Here is a 21,282-nt window from a genome sequence, read left to right on the forward strand (position 1 = left end):
TATACGAAATATAGACATCAAGGATTGCTATTTTACTGGTGGTTTGTTCTTGTGTTGATCATTTAAGTTCCAGAAGTTTGTTATTCCAAGTCCATGGCATATTTTGCTATATATAACCCCAAAAATTGGCTTATGCTCTTAACAAGAAGGGAAGCTGCCAGCTGGTTATAGAATGTCTGGTATCTGATTCTCGATTTCTCTGATCTGAATATGTGATGGTATGATTTAAGAAACGAACGAGGAAGACGAAGACATAAAGATTATTAGGGAACTCGAAACTTTTAGTTACCAACTATCAAGAAGTAAATAAGGCTGTAGCAGCAAGTACTTGAAGTTGAGTAAAATACTAGTTTCTAGTGATGATTGTTATTACATATCCAACAAAACATTGATTGGGTTTTCAATCTAGTTTATGCTGCTGCTGAAACTGGTTCCTTCACTAAAACGTCTTCGGTGGTATATTACTTTTAATCATCACATGATTACAGTGGCTCCTGATTTCTCACTGTCTAAGTATGTGATGTTATGATTTGAGTATTTGTCTTGCATTTGATATTTGCTTATTGTAATGTAGAAAGCTAAATTTCTATGCACATTTACTGATTCTGTTCTCTGTATTAGTTGATGAAATTTTATCAACTTTCTGGCTTTATCTTCTGATATTTATCCTCCCTAGTTTCTGAAACTCTTTCTTATGGCTTTTCGAGCACTTCCTAGTTTCTTATGGCTTTTCGAGAGTTACCGTGTGCACAAGATTTCCGCAAAGGGTAGGGCAAATAGTAAACTAATAGATAGACTTTCTCAGAGTTTCAAACTTGCTAGTTAGCCTACACCTTTCTACAATAAGTGCTTCCCAGAAGGCCTGTTCTCGACATCGCAGTACTTGCAGCTGCAGCAGTTGACCTGGTTCAACTAAGAGCAACTCCAATGGCCGGCACCCCAACTTCGCCACATAATCATAATATTCTATTTCAATTTCTCTTTTTTCATATTATTTTTAGAACCATTCTTTCAAAAAATACTCAGGTGATAGAAATATATTTTATGCATCATTCGTACTACAATTGAAGTTGACACCCTATTTTATGGGATGCCAACTTTTGACACCCCAAGTTGGCACACCATGCCTACTTATTTAACACCTTAATGACATCTCTTAACTCTAATGAAGTGCTAACAAGTGTGTCAAACCACGGCATGTCACATGGTTTTGGCACCTCTTTTGGTACCCTCCATTGGAGAGGCTCTTATTGCATTCATCAAGGAAATCTCACATTTTAAAATATAACGCTACGACATTCATAAGGAGATCCCACAATTTAAAATACGATGTAAAGCATCATCAAGGAAATCCCGCATTTTAAAATATCACGTATGGCGTACTATATTAAAAACACAGATTACTCAACAAAATTCAATTTACATTATGAATTTTACTCCCTAACATATGGGGTAGGATAACCGTATTAAACACATTACTCCAAAATTCTTATATCTATATTTCAAGTGTTCAGATTCAATCTTTTATTCGTTTCCCGTAAGAGAGCGGAAAAAATTCGTGGAAAACAAAAAACCCTTTCCACGGAACATAAAAAAGAAAAATTGAATATGAATCTGGACCCTTGAAATATAAATCGGACACTTCTAAATCAGTGTGTTAGATAAAGTTTATCTAACTTCCAGGAAAATGACCCTTAAATTATTGACTATGTTACTAAAATTAATAATTAAAAATATTTAAGTATTCGATGCATGCACTTTCCGGTAGGTACACAAAGTTATAGTAATAATACGAATGATTTAACTGAAAGCATGATTTGTTGGTTGCATTGGGGTCAAAAGAAAACACTAGAGATCAAAAAGGAAACGGTTGAGGTAAAAACAATACAAGAACCAATAAAATATGAGCCTGAAATACTTCATAAAAGACTTCTCATACAAGTAATGTTTCAGTCAACATCTGGAGATCACAACAGAAGTAATGAACCAAACAAAGTCTTCCATAATTCCCATAAATTAAATTATATTCTAGAATACTTGAAACAATATTAAAACTTTGCTTACTATTCCCAACAGAGATAAAAAAGGCTGATCAAGGCTCAAATGAGTTTCTTGAGTTCATTAGCTATGTTCTCAGCATCCATTGCAGCTCCATACAATCCCCTTCTTGCCAATCCAACACAGTACAGTCCCTTCTCTCCTTTCCAGTGATTCGGAAAATTCGGTTTCGGAAACCCCTCATCATTCAAAAGATAGCTATCTCCCTGCAGTTTCAGTACCAAAAATTCAGTTTCTTTACAGAGCATGCAGACTCTGTTACTTAAAATGCACACTTGAAACATCATAACTTCAACTCAAAGATTGATTATAGTATAATTTGTGCGTTACCTTAAGCCACGTCTTGGTGGACCTAGTGAAGCCAGTTGCAAAAATAATCGAATCAAATTGATCTGATCTTCCGTCCTCAAACAATATTTCGCTCTCAGTTATGCTTCTCAGTCCAGGCAATACCTACACAAACAGTTCATATCGTAATTAACTTTACTTCTAAGTAACTGCATTGTACTTGCAGAATGCAGAACTCCTTATTCCATGCATTCAACTTTCGAATAAATTAGCTAATCGGTCACATTCATTAAAAATTTCGTAAAGATCTAATATACTAATGTGACCAAAATTAATCTACAAAAACTATTAAAGAAATCTACACACATGGAAAATGTTAAGAATCAAATGAGACGGAGGGAGTACTAATTGAAGAAAGAAGAGAAGTATACCTGAATCTCACCAGACTTTATTTTCTTGCATGTCCCTACATCAATAATAGGATATTTACCATTCTTAACTTTCAATGCAAAGGGGCCTTCTTGTGGCCTTTTTATACCAAACTTGCTTAAATCTCCATACTTAATCTTGCTAAGCAACACCATTAAAGAGTCTACCATGTAGTAAGGAAAATACTTCAATAACATTAGTCCCCAATACACCATTCCTCTTGACAGAACATGTGCCTAAACATTTTACAACCATAGATATGTTTAGTTTTTAAACTAGAAGCTTCTACAAAAGATAAGAAGTTTGATTATATAAAATAATTTACCGGTCGACGAACAACAATTGAAGCTTTAGCACCATAGTTGGCTAGATCCAAAGCAATCTCCATACCGGAATTTCCACATCCAACAACCAAAACATGTTTTTTTTCATAAGACTCACCACTTTTATATTGAGTTGAATGAATAACATCACCCTTGAACTTACTTAACCCTTCAACTTCCGGAATATAAGCATCACAAGTTTCACCAGTAGCAACAACCAAAAACCTACCATAATATTTCTCAGAGACACCGGAAACACCATTAGTAACCTCAACAGTCCATTTAGCAGAGTCTTGGTCGTAAAATGCAGACACAACTAGTCTTTGGTACAAAGGTCTTATGTCGAAATGTGTGACATAGTCATCCAGATATTGCAAGAATTGTTTTCTGGGCACAAAAGTAGGACAAGATCTCGGAAAGGGCATGTAGGGGAGTTGACAAAACTGCTTAGCTAGATGAAGGTGCAGGCGATCATATGCCTTTTGCTTCCATAAAGATGCAAAACAATCTTCTCTTTCAAGAATCATGTAAGGGATTGAATGTGTTTTCAAACATGCTGCTGTTGCAAGCCCGGAAGGGCCCGCACCAACTATGATTACTACTTCTTCTTTGAACTCCATAACTCAGAGAATAAAAAAGATGAATGTGCATGTAAAATGAACAAGGGTTGATGTATTTATACTCAGTGTGCTCATGAAAAGAAAATTACTCATGGATATTACAAAAAAACATTAGTGTACAAGTTAGTTAAGTCAAGTAACTCAATATTAAGACTGTTTTTCAAATCATTGACTTTGACTCTGAACAATGCCGATTAGTCTCTCGAGGTGATAAGATAATTAAAAAGTTTAAAATTCCAAAGAAACTGGTGTTTATTTTAATTTAATTATTGTAGTTCATAAATCATAATGCTATTAAATCTATATTCTAATTAAATGCCGACCATATTGTACATGAATGATAAAATATTTATAATATTTTGGCAATAAAAATATGCTGCAATAGTTTACAATACTTTAAATGATTTCGGTTGCAAGTCATATATAATTAAATATTACTTGTAGCTTATTAATACACACGTAAAGCAATATTAACCGACAATGTTTGCCTTTAAACAAGTAGGAACAAACAGAGTGGTTGGCTCTTATAAGGAAATATGAAAAGTTCAATGAATTTGTTATAGAGAAGTGTGAAATCTAATGAAATTTGAAGTACAAGTTTCGCTATCTGTGTTGTGTTGTTTATGAACTACATTGACCTACTAGGTTAATAGCTGTCTGTTTGTATTTCATTACTTTGATTTAAATGTAGCATAGATATTTTTTTTATGGAGTAAATGGTACATACATGTTAAATTATTTGATTACATATCAAATAATCATATCATATCAATTATAATTTTAAGAGATAGAATAATATTCCAATAAGTTTCATTAATTAAACAATGATCATGTTTAAACTTAATATATTTTAAATAATAATAAATAATTTAATTCTGGCAGACCAACATACCCTTTTGACTTTAAAATCAAGTCACTCCCCTCAAATCTTTAAAGTCGTTAAAAACAAATAGGACGTGGATCTATGAATTATTAGTAAAATTTTGTGGTGTATTTATTGTTAAATGTATATGTTCTTTTTGCAAAACATTTATTTAACTTGAACTTAAATGAAAGCAATAACTTCCAACACCAATTATAAAATACACTATCTTGGGGGGGGAAAGTTAAAATTATCAGATATAAGCAATATTAAAAGAATCTATTTTATTATGAAAATGTGCTTCAAATTGATTCGATTTAAGTTAACCATCAAATAAATATTAAATTATTTAGATATGATTTATTTATTTTATAACCAGTCAAATAATAATTTTCTACATAAATTTGAATTTTGAAAGTATTTATAAAGTAAAACAAGTAAAACAAACAAGACCCTTAACAAAAGAAGACAAAGCTAAAGATAACAAAGTTCTCTGTACTTGTATGATCCTCAAACAAATGGGCCAAAAAATGAGTACTACTTTAGAACCAAACAAACTGGGCCTTCCTGAAACGGGCTAGTATGCTTTCTTTTTAAATACCCATTAATTTATAAGCCCATAAAAACTGGGTCTTCCTTCTTAATCAAAACCCTAACAGTTTATATCAACTCCATATTATATTCGGATTCATAATTGCACATTGTTCCAAAACAAATACAACCCCTATTAATAGAGTATTACGTGGTATCGGATCTTATACTATTCAACACTAACCTACGTTAAATTATTTACTACTTCTTCTTTGAACTCCATAACAGAGAGAACAAAAATGATGGATGTGCATGTAAAATGAACAAGGGTTGATGTATTTATACTCAGTGTTCTCATGAAAAAAAATTACTTATGGATATTAAAAAAAACATTAGTGTACAAGTTAGTTAAGTTAAGTAACTCATTTTTCAAATCATTGACTTTGACTCTGAACAATGCCGATTAATCTATCAAGGTGATAAGATAATTAAGAAGTTTAAAATTTCAAAGAAACTGCTGTTTATTTTAATTTAATTATTGTAGTTCATAAATCATAATATTTTAATTAAATGCCGAGCATATTGTACATGGACAATAGAATATTTATAATTTTTTGGCAATAAAAATGTGTGCTACAATAGTTTACAATACTTTAAATGATTTCGGTTGCAAGTCATATATAATTGAATATTACCTGTAGCTTATTAATACATACGTAAAGCAATATTAACCGACACTTATACAAGTAGAAATAAATAGAGTGGTTGGCTCTTGTAAAGAAAAATGAAAAGTTCAATGAATTTGTATAGAAAAATGTAAAATCTAATGAAATTTGAAGTACAAGTTTCGCTATCTGTGTGGTGTTGTTTATGAACCACATTGACCTACTAGGTCAATAGGTGTCTTTTTGTATTTCATTACTTTGATAATTCAAATGTAGGGTAGATAAATTATTTTGATGGAGATACATGTCAAATTATTTGATTACATATCAAAAAATCATATCATATTAGTTATAATTTTAAAAAATAGAATAATATTTTGAAAAGTCTCATTAATTGAACAATGATAATGTTTAAAATTAGTGTATTGTAATTAATAATAAATAATTTAATTCCGGCCAAGTGCCAACCAATACATACCCCTTTTGAAAGTCAAGTTACTCCTCTCAGATAGGACTGGATCTAAGAATTATTAGTAGAATTTTGTGGTGTATTTATTGTTAACTGTATATGTTCTTTTTGCAAATCATTTAGAGTATTTAACTTGAACTTAAATGAAAGCAATAAGTTCCAACACCAATTATAAAATACACAATCTTGGGGAAAAAAGTTAAAATTATCGGATATAAGCAATATCAAAAAACTCTATTTTATTATGAAAATGTGCTTCAAATGAGTCAATTTTTTTTTGACAGGAAATTGAGTCGATTTAAGTCAACCATCAAATAAATATTAAAGTATTAAGATATGATTTATTCATTTTATAAACAGTCAAATAATATTTTCTACATAAATTTGAATTTAGAAATTATTTATAATAAAGTAAAATAAACTAGACCCTTAACTTAACTATAGATGAACAAAGTTCTCTATATTTCCCAATGTACAAATGAAAATTGTTGTATGATCCTCAAACAAATGGGCCTAAAAATCTACTTAGAACCAAACAAACCGGGCCTTCCTGAAACGGGCTAGTATGCTTTCTCTATTTAATACCCATTAATTATAAGCCCATAAAAACTGGGCCTTCCTTCTTAATCAAAACCCTAATAGCTTATATTAACTCAAATCTGAAATTATATTCGGATTCATAATTGCACATTGTTCCAAAACAAATACAACCCCTATATAATACAGTATTAGTTCTCGGATCTTATACTATTTGTTGACGGAGGATTTTTGGTAACAACAAAATTTGAGGTTCGTAGCCGGAAACAAGATCTGTGACGGTGGTTCTTTGTCGTAAACGTGAACAGTACCCGGTGGATCCGATGAACAGTATTCGTCGGGAAGTATGAACAGTGTTTGGTGGTGGAGATTATTGGGGGCTGAGATTGCTTAGTAGGGTTAGTGGTGACTCCTTTGCGCTCTCGCTTCTGACCCCTTACAATTTGCCTATGTATCCCTATTTATAGGGAATCAAGCCCACGTAGTTCCTGGGGAACAAGAAACCTAATGGGCTTAGATTTCTTATCCCGAGGCCCAATGGGAAACCCACTGGAAACCGTCTTCTACTAGCTTTAGGAATGTCCGCCGATGAGGCCCAACCACAAAGGCCCAAGGCTCGTCCGCGGCTTCGAGACTTCACGGATGAGGCATCTCCCTGGCCAAGGATAACCCTCTGCTACTAGCTGTTTCTCTAGTCCGTGGACGCAGGTATAGTCGTGGTTCACCCCAAATGTTGGACGCATCCTTGTCCCCCGATAAGGAGCCCCTACCAGATTGCAGGACAAGTGATCCCAAGCTTTTGGGTGCAAAGTGCAGGATACTCCAAAGTCTCCCAACGAGGACACCCGTTGACTACAGAGACAGAGCTCCCAAAGCACACACCAGATTTCACCCCACATCCCCAATGAGGACACTCATTGACTACAGGAGGAGGCCTTCAGTCCAGGCATACCCCTGGAGGTCTCTGACCACGGACACCGCCTTTCCTGTAGATATGCTACAGGAAGGAGTTCTTCAATAGAGTACCTGCATCAAATAGGTTAGTAATAATAATCTCCCTCTTCCGAGAATCATCCAAAGAACCCATCCAAGTACGCATGTTGAAATCCCATCCAAGTTATTTCTCACTTAGGGCGCGCCCTAATACCTTAGGGGATACTTTTAAGAATCAGTTGAACTCCTTTTTTCATATATTAATAGGGCGCGCCTCCTTCACCAACGAGGGCGCGCCTTGATTATGTAAGGCGCCAGCATTACTCTTTTCGTATGCATAAGGGCGCGCCTCCCCATACTTGTAGGGCGCGCCTTCTTCTTTTATAGTAAAATAGATGCCTTATCTTTTCTTTAATTTTAGGCACCGACATCCTAATTCTGACCAATTGACCCGGTTTTGACCCGAATAAAGTTTATACCAAATTTTGGGCATAACACTATTCAACACTAGCTCTATGTTAAATTCTTAACAAAGATGACTAAATATTATTTGCAAGACACAGAGGAAGAGGCAGAGCTCGCGAGCAAATTCGAATTTTTTTGTGAAATTGCTGGAGACCAAGAAAAATTTCAAGCCACAAAACAAAACAACATTACATCTTCTGTTGATCATTCTTCATCAGTTCTGGAAAAAATTGGCACTTGTTCATTTTTAAGGCCACGAGGATGGATTAAAGTCCCGAAGAGATCACGCAGCAAGGCCACTAGAGGAGAGGTTTTGTTGTCAGATAGTTTCTGCAAGTTAAACTTAAAAGGTTATGTGGTTGATCATGATTACTTGAACGACAAGGAAGTGTCGTCTGGTTCATGCAAGCTTAGTGGAAAGAGATCTGCAGATGATTATGATTACTCAAACGACAAGAAAGTGCTTCGTGATGTTAAAGGCAAGAAGATTTTAAGAAATTACTATGACAGTGATGAAAAAGAGTATGAATATTCTGAAAAGAAGAAGAAACCAGGGCACAATATTGTGGTGAAGAACAATAATGTTGTTGAGATAGCATCACTGCCAGTAGGGTTTGAGAATCGAATTCGAGAGTTAGGGGGTTATGATGTTAAATTGATCATTCAGAAACATATTACTTATTCTGATACTAACATAACTCAGAATCGATTTTTGATCCCTGTTAAACAGATTAGACCAGATGCTAAAGATTTTCTTACAGAAAACGAGATTTCACTTTTGCCAATTAAGGTTCCCTTGATTCAGCCAAATCTTTGTTTGACAAGGATAATGCTCAGAAAGTGGAACTGGTCGGACAAATCATCTTTCTACGCTTTGAATGGTCCTTGGACTGCGGTTTTAATGAATCATATTCTTCGAGCTGGGATGGTAATGCAGTTATGGTCTTTTCGAGTTGATGGAATATTGTTTATGGCACTAGTGAACGTCTCAAGAGATAATGAACTGGATCATGTAATTAATGCAAATGCAGGTCAGATCCATGCAGAATCACACAATCAACAACACGCGATGGAGGAAAACGAGTCAGATCGACAGGGTGCATGGGCATGTTGTTCTCAGGCTCAGGGATGCAGCAGCTCCAAGTCCTATTTTAATCAATTAGACGATATAGACTAAAAGAGTTATCTTGCTTACTAATTTGTCTTGATAGTTGAAGAGAGATTTTGTTAGATTATAATTAAGATTAGCATGGCTTAATTCTGTATCTTACTGCACTATATAAATGAAGTGTGTTATTTTCAGCTATTCACAGCATAATATTTACTGAATGTGGTTAATTAGCTTTTTTTAAAAAAGACTTGAGTTTTGTAAAACATTGGCCGAGTTTTGGCAACTGATTATGTAATGAGGAAGCTCAAAAAGCTTTGCTTTGTTAAAGACATTACTGCCTAGCAGACTGTCTCAGGAACTCTGAAGTCCGATCTTTTGGAAGGTTTTGACAGCAGCAAATGTGTCATCGCGGTCTTCATTCAAGATGACTAAATTTGATAGAGATAATCAGGTTCTGAAGCTTAGCATTCCAGCCATATATGTACTGTACAGAGTAATGTGTTTAGGTTAGGTTATTCAGGTTTTTCTCTTTTTTATCGACTTACTGGTAATGAGTTGCAGACCTAGTACAAACATCATAAGACCATGACACTGAATAACAAAAAAAACATCAACAGTTGTTTCTTAATGCATAAAACTTGTTTGAAGAAACTCTGTGAGCAATTAAGTGGCAAGCAAAAACAGGTACCATGCCAATTAAAAACACACCAAATGATAAGTCTACTGAAAAGAATCTTTTACACTGTGTTTCCGAACATAGAAATTAGTAAGAGGAATGAAAACGGTTTATATATATTTCTCTTCAAATCTTCTAAAATATTGGAGGAAGCTATAGGACACAATCTTGACGTCTGAATCACTTGAAACGACGGGGTTGCATATAGCTGCCAGTTCCCTCTTCTTGGCCTCGTACACGTATGCTTCAGCTCTCCTGTTAGCTTTAATCCATTCAATAGCCTTCTTGATAGCTTTCTCCACCTTCTTCGGTTTAGCTTTGATATCACTTCTCATTTTATATGCATACTCTTCAAACTCATTCATTGCCTTGATGTTCCTTTTGAATATCTCATCTTCAGCCCTGTACATCTCTGCATATTGTATCATCATCTCTATCTCATTCTTTGAATGCCTTGACTTGTTATTGTCTATTGTTACATCGGCCTTCATCCCAGTAATCTTACACTCAGCAGTTACATTCAGAACTCCATCTGCATCTACATTAAATGTGACCACAGCTTTAACTTCACCCCTCGGGGAAGGAGGAAGACCACGAAAAATCATCTTACCCAGTAAGTTGTTATCTGTTGCCCTCGGTCTCTCACCCTCGTAAACTTTAATAGAAAAATTAGTCTGATCATCTACTGACGTTCTGTATGTTCTTGTTATGCTGGTGGGAATTCTTGTGTTCCTTGGAATAACAATATGCACTGCATTACCCAAGATCCCAACTCCGAGTGACAAAGGAGTGACATCTACTAACACTAAATCCCTAATATGATGATTTCCCACACCATTCAGAATTGCGGCTTGGACAGCTGCACCATAAGCAACAGCCTCGTCAGGATTAATACTCCTGCAGAGCGATTTCCCATTAAAAAATTCTTGCAATAGCTGCTGCACTTTAGGAATCCTACTTGATCCACCCACTAGAACAATATCATCGATTCTACTCTTGTCCATCTTCACATCTTCAAGACACTTCGCCACAGTATCCAAACAACTTTTAAACAGATCCATGTTCAAATCCTCGAATCTGGCACGCGTGATATTGGCACAGTAATCAATTCCCTCGTGCAAAGAATCTACATCAATAGTTGCTACAGAATTCTGAGAGAGAAACCTCTTTGCCTTTTCACAAGCATTTCTCAATCTTCTAAGAGATTTAGGGTTTTGACTGATATTTTTTCTGTACTTTATATTGAATTCCTCAACAAAATGGGCCATTAAACGATTGTCAAAATCCACACCTCCAAGGTGAGTATCACCTGCAGTCGCCAGTACTTCAAACTTATCCTTGTTGATATTGAGCAGAGAAACATCAAAAGTACCGCCACCAAGATCAAAAATAAGGGCAATTTTCCCCCTGTCGTACTACTTGTAAGCTCCTTGTCAAGACCATAAGCGACTGCAGCAGCTGTAGGCTCAACAAGAATACGCAAGACATTAAGGCCAGCTATTGTCGCTGCATCTTTAGTAGCCTGGCGCTGGGAGTCATTAAAGTGTGCAGGAACAGTAACAACAGCTTTCTTTATATTTTTCCACAAGTAGTTCTCAGCAATTTCCTTCATCTTAAAGAGGACCATTGAAGACAACTCCTCAGGGAAAAATTGTTTCTCCTCACCTTTGTAATTAACAACAATCTTAGGTTTCTGAGCAGGATCACTAATTACCTTAAAAGGCCAAAGCTTCAAGTCACTTTGTACCGTTGAATCTGTGAATCTCCTTCCGATCAACCTCTTAACATCTGTATACGCACATAAGTAAAAATCTTTTCAGCGAATACCATTTAATCTTTTTAATTCTGAATTGTGGATTAATGGTTGTTTTTTTTTTTTGAAAAGTCATTTCATTAAAATAGACACTATAGTAGGAGTTCAAAACAGTACAACTAAAACATGAGAAGAAAACAGCAACTCCTTGCTGCACCGAGGATTCAGACTCGAAGTAGATTAGAACAGCTACAAGCAACAAAGAGCAACCAACTACTAGAACAAGGACTAAACTAGGAAATAACTGGAACAGGGATTAATGGTTGTTTAACATTGTGATTTCCTCTAGAAAATATAATGAGAGCACTTTGTATCAGTATTAGAGTCTACAGATACATTTTTTTTCTAGTTAAACACACTCACACACCCGCCTTGTATTTGACAAGTTTCAAACCATCGACATCTCGTAATGAGAGCAAGGGAGATATCGTTGCACCAAGAGTTGTTGGGTGAGTCTACAAACATTCTGTTACATATTCTCTATCAAAGTCAATTTCGTAAAAAAAGTTCAGGAGAAGATTCAACCACAAATTCATGATCAATTATGAGTGAACAAATCAATAACATTACTCTAATCTAGAATTTATTTTCTTAAATTTTTAAGAGCATTATTTTTCAGGCAAAAGAGGAAAACATAGAAACTTAACTATACCATCGAACTACTACAAACATAGCATCACATGCAAACATATTAATCTAGTATAAATTTAAACAAACAAAACTCCATATACATATATAAAGGGCCCTGGTCCTAACCATCAATTAACGTAACCATCAATTAACGTAACCATTAATTTGCGGAAATTTTAGTCCAACGTCGATAATTAACCATGGCATGTTATGGACCAGTGCCCATATAACTACAAAGACTATGAGAGTACCGAAAATAGTGTTAACGGGGTTGAGAGCAGCCTGATTGACAGCAGATTCGCCGATAAAACGCTCTGTTTTGGTGAAAGCAACGCATGAAGGAGTAGTTCTATTACCAAGTTCGTTTGCAATAATTTCAACTCGATTGTGTTGCCAAACTGCAACACATGAATATGTTGTACCCAGATCAATTCCGACTGCTATATCATCGTCTTTCGACATTGTTCAACAACTTGATATTCTGGTACTAATTTTTGTTTCGTATACTATATGATTTCAGCTCTCAACTAAAGCCCTAATATCAGTATATATAGCCCTGGGGTAGTGCGGAGCATTCGGTCCAAAACCGGACCGAAGAGAATAGACCGAAAAATTGAATAGTCATTTTTTCTTGGACGAACCGGACCGAAGTTATATTATGGACCGGACCGAAACGAACCGAACTAATTTCGGTTCGGTCCGGTTTTGGACCGAATAGAACAAATTTTTTTCAAAAATAAAATTGCATTAAAAATTAAATCACAAATTATAAATTTAAAAAAATGATTAAGTAATGTGATATGTAGAGTTCTAATACTTCATAAATATAAATATAAATTAAAAATTTTGATTATAATTTTTAAGATATATGTAAAATATATATAATACAAAATTATAGTATTTATGATTTGGTCTATTCGGTCCGGTCCGAAATATTTGTGAAAAGAACTGAACCGAACCGAATTTTATTTCGGTTTATTCGGTCCGGACCGAATAGACCGAATTTCTGAAAAATTTAGAACCGAACCGAACCGAACCGAATTAGTACGGTTCGGATCGGTTTTTCGGTTGCGGTTGGATTTTGCTCAGCCCTACCCAGGGATGGCAAGAATAAGATTACAATTCGGTTTTATATTCTGTCAAAAAAAAAGAATTCGGTTTTATATTTATATTTTTAATAGTTATATAGGCCAACACCCAGTGTTACAGATTTTGTAAATCAGAATTATTCGGTTGAGGTACCGATTTGCGATTTATCGGACAATTTTTAAAAAATTTAATGATTTATCGGCGATTTATTAGAAATCCGTCAAATATTTTTGACCAATTTTGAGCGATTTATCGACGATTTTTGAAAAATCGGTCGATTTCTATAACAAATCCAACATCCTATATGTTACATGGAGGTGTGGGTAAAAGCTTGTACCCATCATAAATAGTAAAATTTCATTTTAAAAAATATAAAATTTGATATTAATATAGAATAATAATTATATTTAAATATAATAAATAGTTTAACACTTAAAATTTGAAAAAAAAATTGATTTTAAATTTGATTATAAAATAGAAATTTTTTTGGACATGTATGATTCTACTAAATAATCACTTTGAGCTATTCATTAATCTTCAATTATTTTTTTAATAAAAATTGTGCAACTTCGTTATTTTGAAAGCGTACAATAAGAGCAACTTCAATTGAAGGTGTCAAGAGGAGTGTCATCGCTGCGTTTATAGACGAACCGCTCAACCGCATTAACTGCTCGCACCACTCGCAATCGAACCGTACTTTGCGGATAATTGCAAAACGCGGGTTGGTTACGAATGAAAATTTCAATAATCGCTTATTTACGGTTTGGATGCGATTTTAAATTTCTAAAAATCGCAAAATCGCAATCGTAACCGCAGATCGCAAAATATATTTATAATAAAATATATATTATATATTATATAAACTAATAAGTAAACGCATTTATTTTGTTTAAATTTTTATTGTTCAATATTATAAGGTTAATAGATTAATACTAATTCTATTGTGACTTCAAGTATAATTCATTACTTTAATGACCGAAGATTTAAACTCATTAGTCTAGTTCATTACTGATAATATTTTCTTATTAGCAGCATGTTCAGGTAACACCGAAATTTGAAGTAGTTCGATAATTTATCTTAGTTAATATCAATAACGTGAGATTTTATATTTTTTTTGAAAATATCTGAATGCTAACTTTATCAATCAAACTTAAATTTATTAATGTTTTGATCTATTTTTTTTGCGATTCTTAATATTTTTTAATAAGGGGTTGAACCGCAAATCAAACTGCAATAACCGCAAAATCACAAACCACAAATGCGGTTGTGGATGTAAATTTTCTAAAACCGCTCTTCGCGGTTTTCTTCGACTTTTACCCCAAACTCAATCTAATCTGAATCGCGTACACCCGTAGTCAACGTCATATGGCATGACTTGGCTTGGCACCCTTGTAGCACTTCATTGGAGTTGACGCCACTGGGGTGCCAAATGAGTTGACATGAGGTGCCAATTTGGGATGCCAAAAGGTAAGGTATCGTGTGCTTCTGGTTACGCATAAAATATCATTTTTTTAATACATTTCTGTTATGCATTTTCTTTATTTAAACAATGAAGTTGACATCTCGGGTCCCAATCAAAAAAGTATTTTTTGAAAGAAAAGTGTTAAAATTAATATAAAAAAATATAAAATATAATATTTTTGATTATGTGATAAAAGATGTTCCAACATAACAAATATAATACTGTACTAGCATGTGTGTGTAACGCTATCAATCCTGTTCCTTGGCTAAAAATTGCATTGGCATTTGGCAACCTAGCTGTTTTACCAGAATCATTGTCTTTTGCCACCTTTTGTTTAGCATTCCATCCCCACCAGGCCACCAAGACTTCAACTTTCCATTTCTTTTTACACCATTCAATCATTCCATCATCACTCACTCCTAATTCATCATCATTCATCCTATCTTTTCTCATGAAAACACACATTAAATCAACATACACAGACTAAACAAACATTTATAAACATGAGAGTTTCTAAAAGTTATCATCACATAATGGCTTCAAAATGGTCAATTTTCTTGGGAATGACAATGGTTCTTATGGCTTTTATAGCTTCTTCACAGTTACCTGTTTCTGTAATATCAGCAGCACCTTCAGGCTTGCCATTTGAGCCTCCTGTATCATCCCCTCCAGCTACAAGTCCATCATCATCAGCTCTATCTCCGGATATTGTTCCTCTGTTTCCTACACCAGCAGGACCTTCTCCAGCTCAGTCTTCACTTCCCCTCATTCCTTCCAGTCCAAGCCCTCCAAGTCCAGATGAAGTGATTGCTCCCGGTCCGGTAATGGCATTGCCACCATCTGGCCTTGTCCCAGATTCCTCTGCATTTGCTCTTCATGCATTTAGATGTCCAGTTTCAGTGATTTTGCTACTATTTGGGTTGGTACAGATTTTAAGTTACTCCGAGTTTCTTGGTGTTTGAATCTTTTATGATGGATTTTTCAGTAATTATGGTTTCAGTTTATATTTAAACATTTCATTTCTTACTCTTTGAGGTATATAAATGCTAATTTCCTCTGACATCTGTGATTTCGTAATAGCATGTTATATCTCAACTAAATGTGTTCTCTCTTCTCTATTTCTTCTACAGAATAGTGCAGAAAACTACTTTCTAGAGTGCAGCTTCTTTATAATGTGTTACTTTATGTTAATGAAAGATAAAAGTGCGGTGAAAGCCAAATCAAGAAGTTAAAAGATTGCAGGCATGCGCAAAGCTAAACAGGATAAACTTATCAAAAAGGGCCTGGCTAAAATATATTATCGAAGAGAACACACATTGTCGAATAAGCAGAATAGCTGGGGGTAAGAAGGAATAAAGTATAACACTGTCAACTATTACAGACCAATCTAATAGCAAGCACAATTGCAGAATAAACAGACTAGCTGGGGATTAATATGTAAGAATGAATTAAGTATATCACTGTCAACTATTACAGACCAATCTAATAGCAAGCACAATTAATATAACAGCTATAGCATTCATCTAAAGAAAGTACATATCAACATATTACATAGAACGTATATTTATATTACCTAATATGAGGTAACTACATATGAGCTTCTTCTTTGTATCAAATAACTTGCTCCTAAACTAGTTCTAAGGAGCGAACAGACCTCATTTGATGCTGTGGTGACCCATTGAATAATTTCCCCCAAAAACCTTCCTTTGATTTGATGAACTCAATGGGGCTTTGTTTCTTGGGAGTCTCTTTTGCAGCAACCAGCTTTCTGAGCTTCATATTATCTTCCTTGAGCATATCGACAGTGAAACTGAGCTGTCTTATGGCCTCCCTTTTCTCTTCATCTTTCTGCAATAAGTACTCCTCTTGAAGTTTGTTCTCTTCTCTGAGTTTAGCTACTTCTTCCCGAAGCTCCAACACTTCCTTACTTCCAGTCTCGCTCGAAATTTCATTGTCCACTTCGTCGTTGAATTTGGATTCTTCGTCTGGTTCAGGATCATCAACCTCAGAATCACCTGAATCACCTGACTCCTCAGGCTCATAGGTCTCAGAATAGCTGTCATAGGATCTTTCTGTGGAGCACATCAACTTGTCTCCTCTATATTTAGTGAATGATAAGGCTGGTGCCCAAGGAGTTGAAAGACGGCTTCCAGAATCCGACTTTACTTGATCATATCGCTCAGCCAATAAACGGTGGGATCGATAGAATTCCTCAACCATAGATATCAGCTCTGGCCGCTTTCTGTAATACATCTCTGCACGTTGAGCAAAGGAATCTGCATCTTCTTCGACGATCTTTAGCATTGCCTTCGTTTTCTCATCCAGATCTGTCAGTGTTAGCAAGAAAGCATGAAGATTTTACATAAATAGAACGTAAATTTTTAACTGAGATCAACAGAGTATTGCCCATGTCAAATTTAAGCTTTTATTTTTTCATACTAACAACATAATACTAGTGTCGATGGTCAACATGCTTAGACTTCTTCTTATACAGTTTAGTGCTTATAACATTGAAAAGGCTTAATACTAATATGAAATTTCATTACTAAACAATCATTTAAAGTAGCTGGCAAAGAAAATTAATGATCCTTGTTTAGGCCCCACGCAAGAAGTTTATCTTACATGATATAAGCATCCTTTCACTTTTTCATAATCAACTCATAGTTTTTAGATGAAAGGAATATCTTATTACCTTTAAACTACATTGTTATTGGTCTGCCAAAATTTTCACCATAGATTTTCTAAAACTTCTATAGAATGCGATAACAGTGATAGAACCACACAGGACTAAAAGGCCATCATTAACATCAGTCAACAGATGAAGTCAATAATCATTCCCGCTTCTCTCTTAACTCATCATAAAGTTTACTTATTTGTCTCCACCAGCAAACACATGAAAGCTGGAAAAGTACATATACCTTCACTAGTTCCATTTCAATTTCCAAATACTATTTTTCAGAATTATGTACATCCGAGGAAAGAACCAATGCAGCAATATTGATAAATCGACTAATGCATAGACACATCTGAAAGTTAGAGAAATGATTGACCTACTAGTCCACACCGTTGGAAATTTAAAGAAAGAGAGAAAAATGAATGATATAACTGTAAAGTGAAGTTATTAAAATTCAATTGGATATATCGAATCATGTTCTAGTAAGAGGATAAAGTTCTATGGGTGCAAGAGTAAAAACATATTGGGAGTACCAATATAAGGTGGGAAGTCATATGGATTTAAGCAGAGGCCTTCTGGTCCCAAATACATGTTGATTGTTGGGGGCTTCAAACTTCAATTTTACCACCCTTTAATGACCTTTGCAGACCCCTCCACCCAAAGATAATCATATTACTATAGATTATATGTGCAACTAAAGGTGAATGCAAATTATCTAGAAGCATCAGATACTGTGGGCCTATGCTCCAACTGTCCAACAACATATTTTGTTTAAATTAAAATCCAATTGGAAAACGTAAAAAGAGGGCCACCTCATGTATGTATCCTGATCCTACAACCACCTTCCGCTAAATTTGTAATGTCATCGACTACTTGGTGCTCCTTGAACTACTGCTTGTATATGGGGAACAAACCTCGTCACTTGATATACATCTAGAGGGAACTTTGCACCCCTAATAGGAAAACATAAAAAGAGGGCCACCTCATGTATGTATCCTGATCTTACAACCACCTTCCGCTAAATTTGTAAATGTTATTGACTAATTCGTGCTCCTAGAACTACTGCTTGTATATGGGGTACAAACCTCATCACTTGATTGTACATCCAGAGGGAACTACCTTGCACCCCCCCCCCTCCAATTCTACATCTAGATGTAACCACCTTTGCACCCCCTCCCCTGTATGTATCCTGATCCTACAACCACCGTCCGCTAAATTTGTAAATATTATTGACTAATTCGTGCTCATAAAACTACTGGTTGTACATGGGGCACAAACCTCATCGCTTGATTCTACATCTAGAGGGAACCACCTTGCACCCCCCCCCCCCCAATATAATGATAAAATCAGGAAATCCAGACCTCCTTTGAAGGAAGATAAAGATTTTGACATGACTGATGCCAACTACTAGTACTACAAATAATTGAAGGACATAATTAAAGATTAAACTGTTTTAGTAACCGCCCATTCTTCAACTCTCACTTCGTCAAATTTCAACCTGTTTTAGTTGTTGTCCATTTCTTCTATATATTTACAGATTAAGTGACGACCACCGCCACCTATTAAATTATAATATCTTTGTTCTAAGTAAGAGCATTCTTCAATTCTCACTTTCCTCAAACTTTTACCGGTTTTAGCCATTGTCCATTTCTTCGATATCAAGTGATGACTATCACCGCCTACTACAAATTACTGTATTATAATTTGTTTCTCAATAAGAGTATTTTCCTATTATCGACTTAAATCTCATAATCACCACAAAATTTCCCGCACACAGGGTATGGTTATACAATCTATAAATGACATGCTTAGAAGCAATTTGTTATCAGAAAGTAATTAAGCTAAGAAACTCAAACTAAGTTACAAACACATCAAGCCGATTTAATTTACTCTTACAAACTTAATTTCACTCTAAGTTCACTACAATCAATTTTACTGTTTACAAACAAGAGAACTATTATTCAGCATTTATCAATCTCTTTAACACCTCCATATGTCAAGAACCATCATCTCACTCAAACTAGATGATAACGTTAAATACATTAACTGAACAAAATGCAACTAAAATAAATAATAACATTTGTGCATTCAAGAGACTAACAAGCAAGAATCGTGAACATTTGTGCAAGGATTAATTACCCGAAAGAGTAGATTGAAGCCATGAGGACCGTGTTGCTTTCATCGTATTTTGATTCTCAACCAACCACCACTTGTTCTTTGCCTCCATCTTCTTTCCCTTACCTTCACCACAAACCATTCAAGAAAATTTCAAATACAAAACACACACATAAATTTATACACTTTGCTCTTTAACTATACTAAATATACCACCAAAAGGCCCCTGACACAAAGATATCAAATTCCATCTTCTTTCTTATCTAATTTGAAAGCCCATCTTTTGACACACAAATTCCCAAAAGGCCCATCTCATTATTATAACCAATCTTTTGAACACACACACACACATCCCCAAAAAGCCCAATTCATCAAGTTTTCTTATCAACACAGCACTGACAGGCAGACAGGCAGACAGGCAGACAGGCATACAAAGAGAGGGAGAGAGGGAGGGGGAAAGGGACGAAGAAAGAGGGAGAGAGAGAGAGAGAGAGAGGGAGGGAGGGAGAGAGGGGGAGAGAGAGAGAGAGGGGGGGGAGAGAGAGAGAGAGATGCAAGAACCAAGAACACAGAGTTTAATTGTTCATTTCACAAGCAAAGATTTAGAAACCACAATACACAAAAACACACATAAACACACACCAAACCAAAACACATCCACAAAACACACACAATTACACAAAAATTATAAACAAAAAAACACATAATAAATGTACTACCTTGAATGACTCCACCCCCTTCTCTTCTTCAACCCAAAACAACCACCGTGTCACCGCCGCTAACCGCCACTTCTCTCTATATATATCTCTGTGTTTAACTAAACAGAAGCAAGAGTTTTTAAACACTTGAAACTCTAGTACTTTGATTGAATATAATAATATAATTTTGCCTCGAGAGTTGTGTTTTTGTCTCTTCTTGTGTAAAAGACAAACAAGTCCCTATTTCTGGGAGTATGAAAATACAAAACAAGGGTAATTTTGAAAAGTTGCGACCTAGTCAAGGAGGAGCGTGTAAATAAAAAAAATAAAAAATAATAGTAGTAGAAAATCTGAAAAAGTAAGAATATTTGAAAAAGGAACTATGTAACGGTCGAAAATTTCTAGGTCATATTCCCTTTTCTAACATCGAGCCGACCATATTCCAGTGTTATTTATGCTGTGTACATAACTACCGCCTCCATCCGGTTGATTTGGATACTTATGCTATTTACACGTATTTTAAGGTTTAATACAAGTTTAAACATAAAATTTTTACACATAAAAAAAATTTGAAAAATATAACGGGGTTATATTTTAAAGGAGCATTGAAAAAAGTGTTGTAGAGAATTGAAAACACTAAATTACCCATGTTTTTAATATTTATATAAAAGATGTGGTTTGTGAGAATCGAATTGAAGTTATTTCATTCAACTATACAACCTCTTACCACTACAACATATTGTCACATGTGTTTTTTATCATACACATAATATGTAAGAGTGTTAAATAAATATTTTATTTAACTTTAAAGATACTTACTTGAATTCCGCAAAA

General features: G+C 34.8%; 2 protein-coding genes and 1 pseudogene across 2 annotated transcripts; all 3 read right to left on the bottom strand.

Moving 5' to 3' along the window:
• Positions 1-1,904: 1,904 nt before the first annotated feature.
• LOC141696771 (putative indole-3-pyruvate monooxygenase YUCCA10) lies at positions 1,905-3,768 on the bottom strand. The gene is made up of 4 exons (XM_074500896.1): positions 3,101-3,768; positions 2,778-3,011; positions 2,389-2,511; positions 1,905-2,264 (listed from the first exon to the last, which is right to left on the bottom strand). Exons 1-4 carry the CDS (start codon positions 3,716-3,718, stop codon positions 2,100-2,102), a joined length of 1,140 nt encoding a protein of 379 aa, XP_074356997.1. The 5' UTR covers positions 3,719-3,768; the 3' UTR covers positions 1,905-2,099.
• A 6,258-nt stretch (positions 3,769-10,026) lies between these two features.
• On the bottom strand, positions 10,027-12,897 carry LOC141698402 (heat shock cognate 70 kDa protein-like; annotated as a pseudogene).
• Positions 12,898-16,397: 3,500 nt separating this feature from the next.
• On the bottom strand, positions 16,398-20,688 carry LOC141698403 (protein NETWORKED 3A-like). Its single transcript, XM_074503086.1, has 3 exons — positions 20,470-20,688; positions 19,775-19,876; positions 16,398-17,288 (listed from the first exon to the last, which is right to left on the bottom strand). Exons 2-3 carry the CDS (start codon positions 19,860-19,862, stop codon positions 16,588-16,590), a joined length of 789 nt encoding a protein of 262 aa, XP_074359187.1. The 5' UTR covers positions 19,863-19,876; positions 20,470-20,688; the 3' UTR covers positions 16,398-16,587.
• Between the last annotated feature and the right edge of the window lie 594 nt (positions 20,689-21,282).

This window comes from Apium graveolens, chromosome 11 (genome assembly GCF_009905375.1).
Source record: "Apium graveolens cultivar Ventura chromosome 11, ASM990537v1, whole genome shotgun sequence".
In the NCBI taxonomy this organism is placed as follows: domain Eukaryota; kingdom Viridiplantae; phylum Streptophyta; class Magnoliopsida; order Apiales; family Apiaceae; genus Apium; species Apium graveolens.

Coding starts and splice junctions, on each gene's coding strand:
- LOC141696771 (XM_074500896.1), bottom strand. CDS start 3,718: ATGGAGTTCAAAGAAGAAGTAGTAATCATAGTTGGTGCGGGCCCTTCC. Junction 3,012..3,100: donor CAATTGTTGTTCGTCGACCG/GTAAATTATTTT, acceptor TAAAATGTTTAG/GCACATGTTCTGTCAAGAGG. Junction 2,512..2,777: donor TAAAGTCTGGTGAGATTCAG/GTATACTTCTCT, acceptor CTGTTTGTGTAG/GTATTGCCTGGACTGAGAAG.
- LOC141698403 (XM_074503086.1), bottom strand. CDS start 19,862: ATGGAGGCAAAGAACAAGTGGTGGTTGGTTGAGAATCAAAATACGATG. Junction 17,289..19,774: donor GCTTCAATCTACTCTTTCGG/GTAATTAATCCT, acceptor TAACACTGACAG/ATCTGGATGAGAAAACGAAG.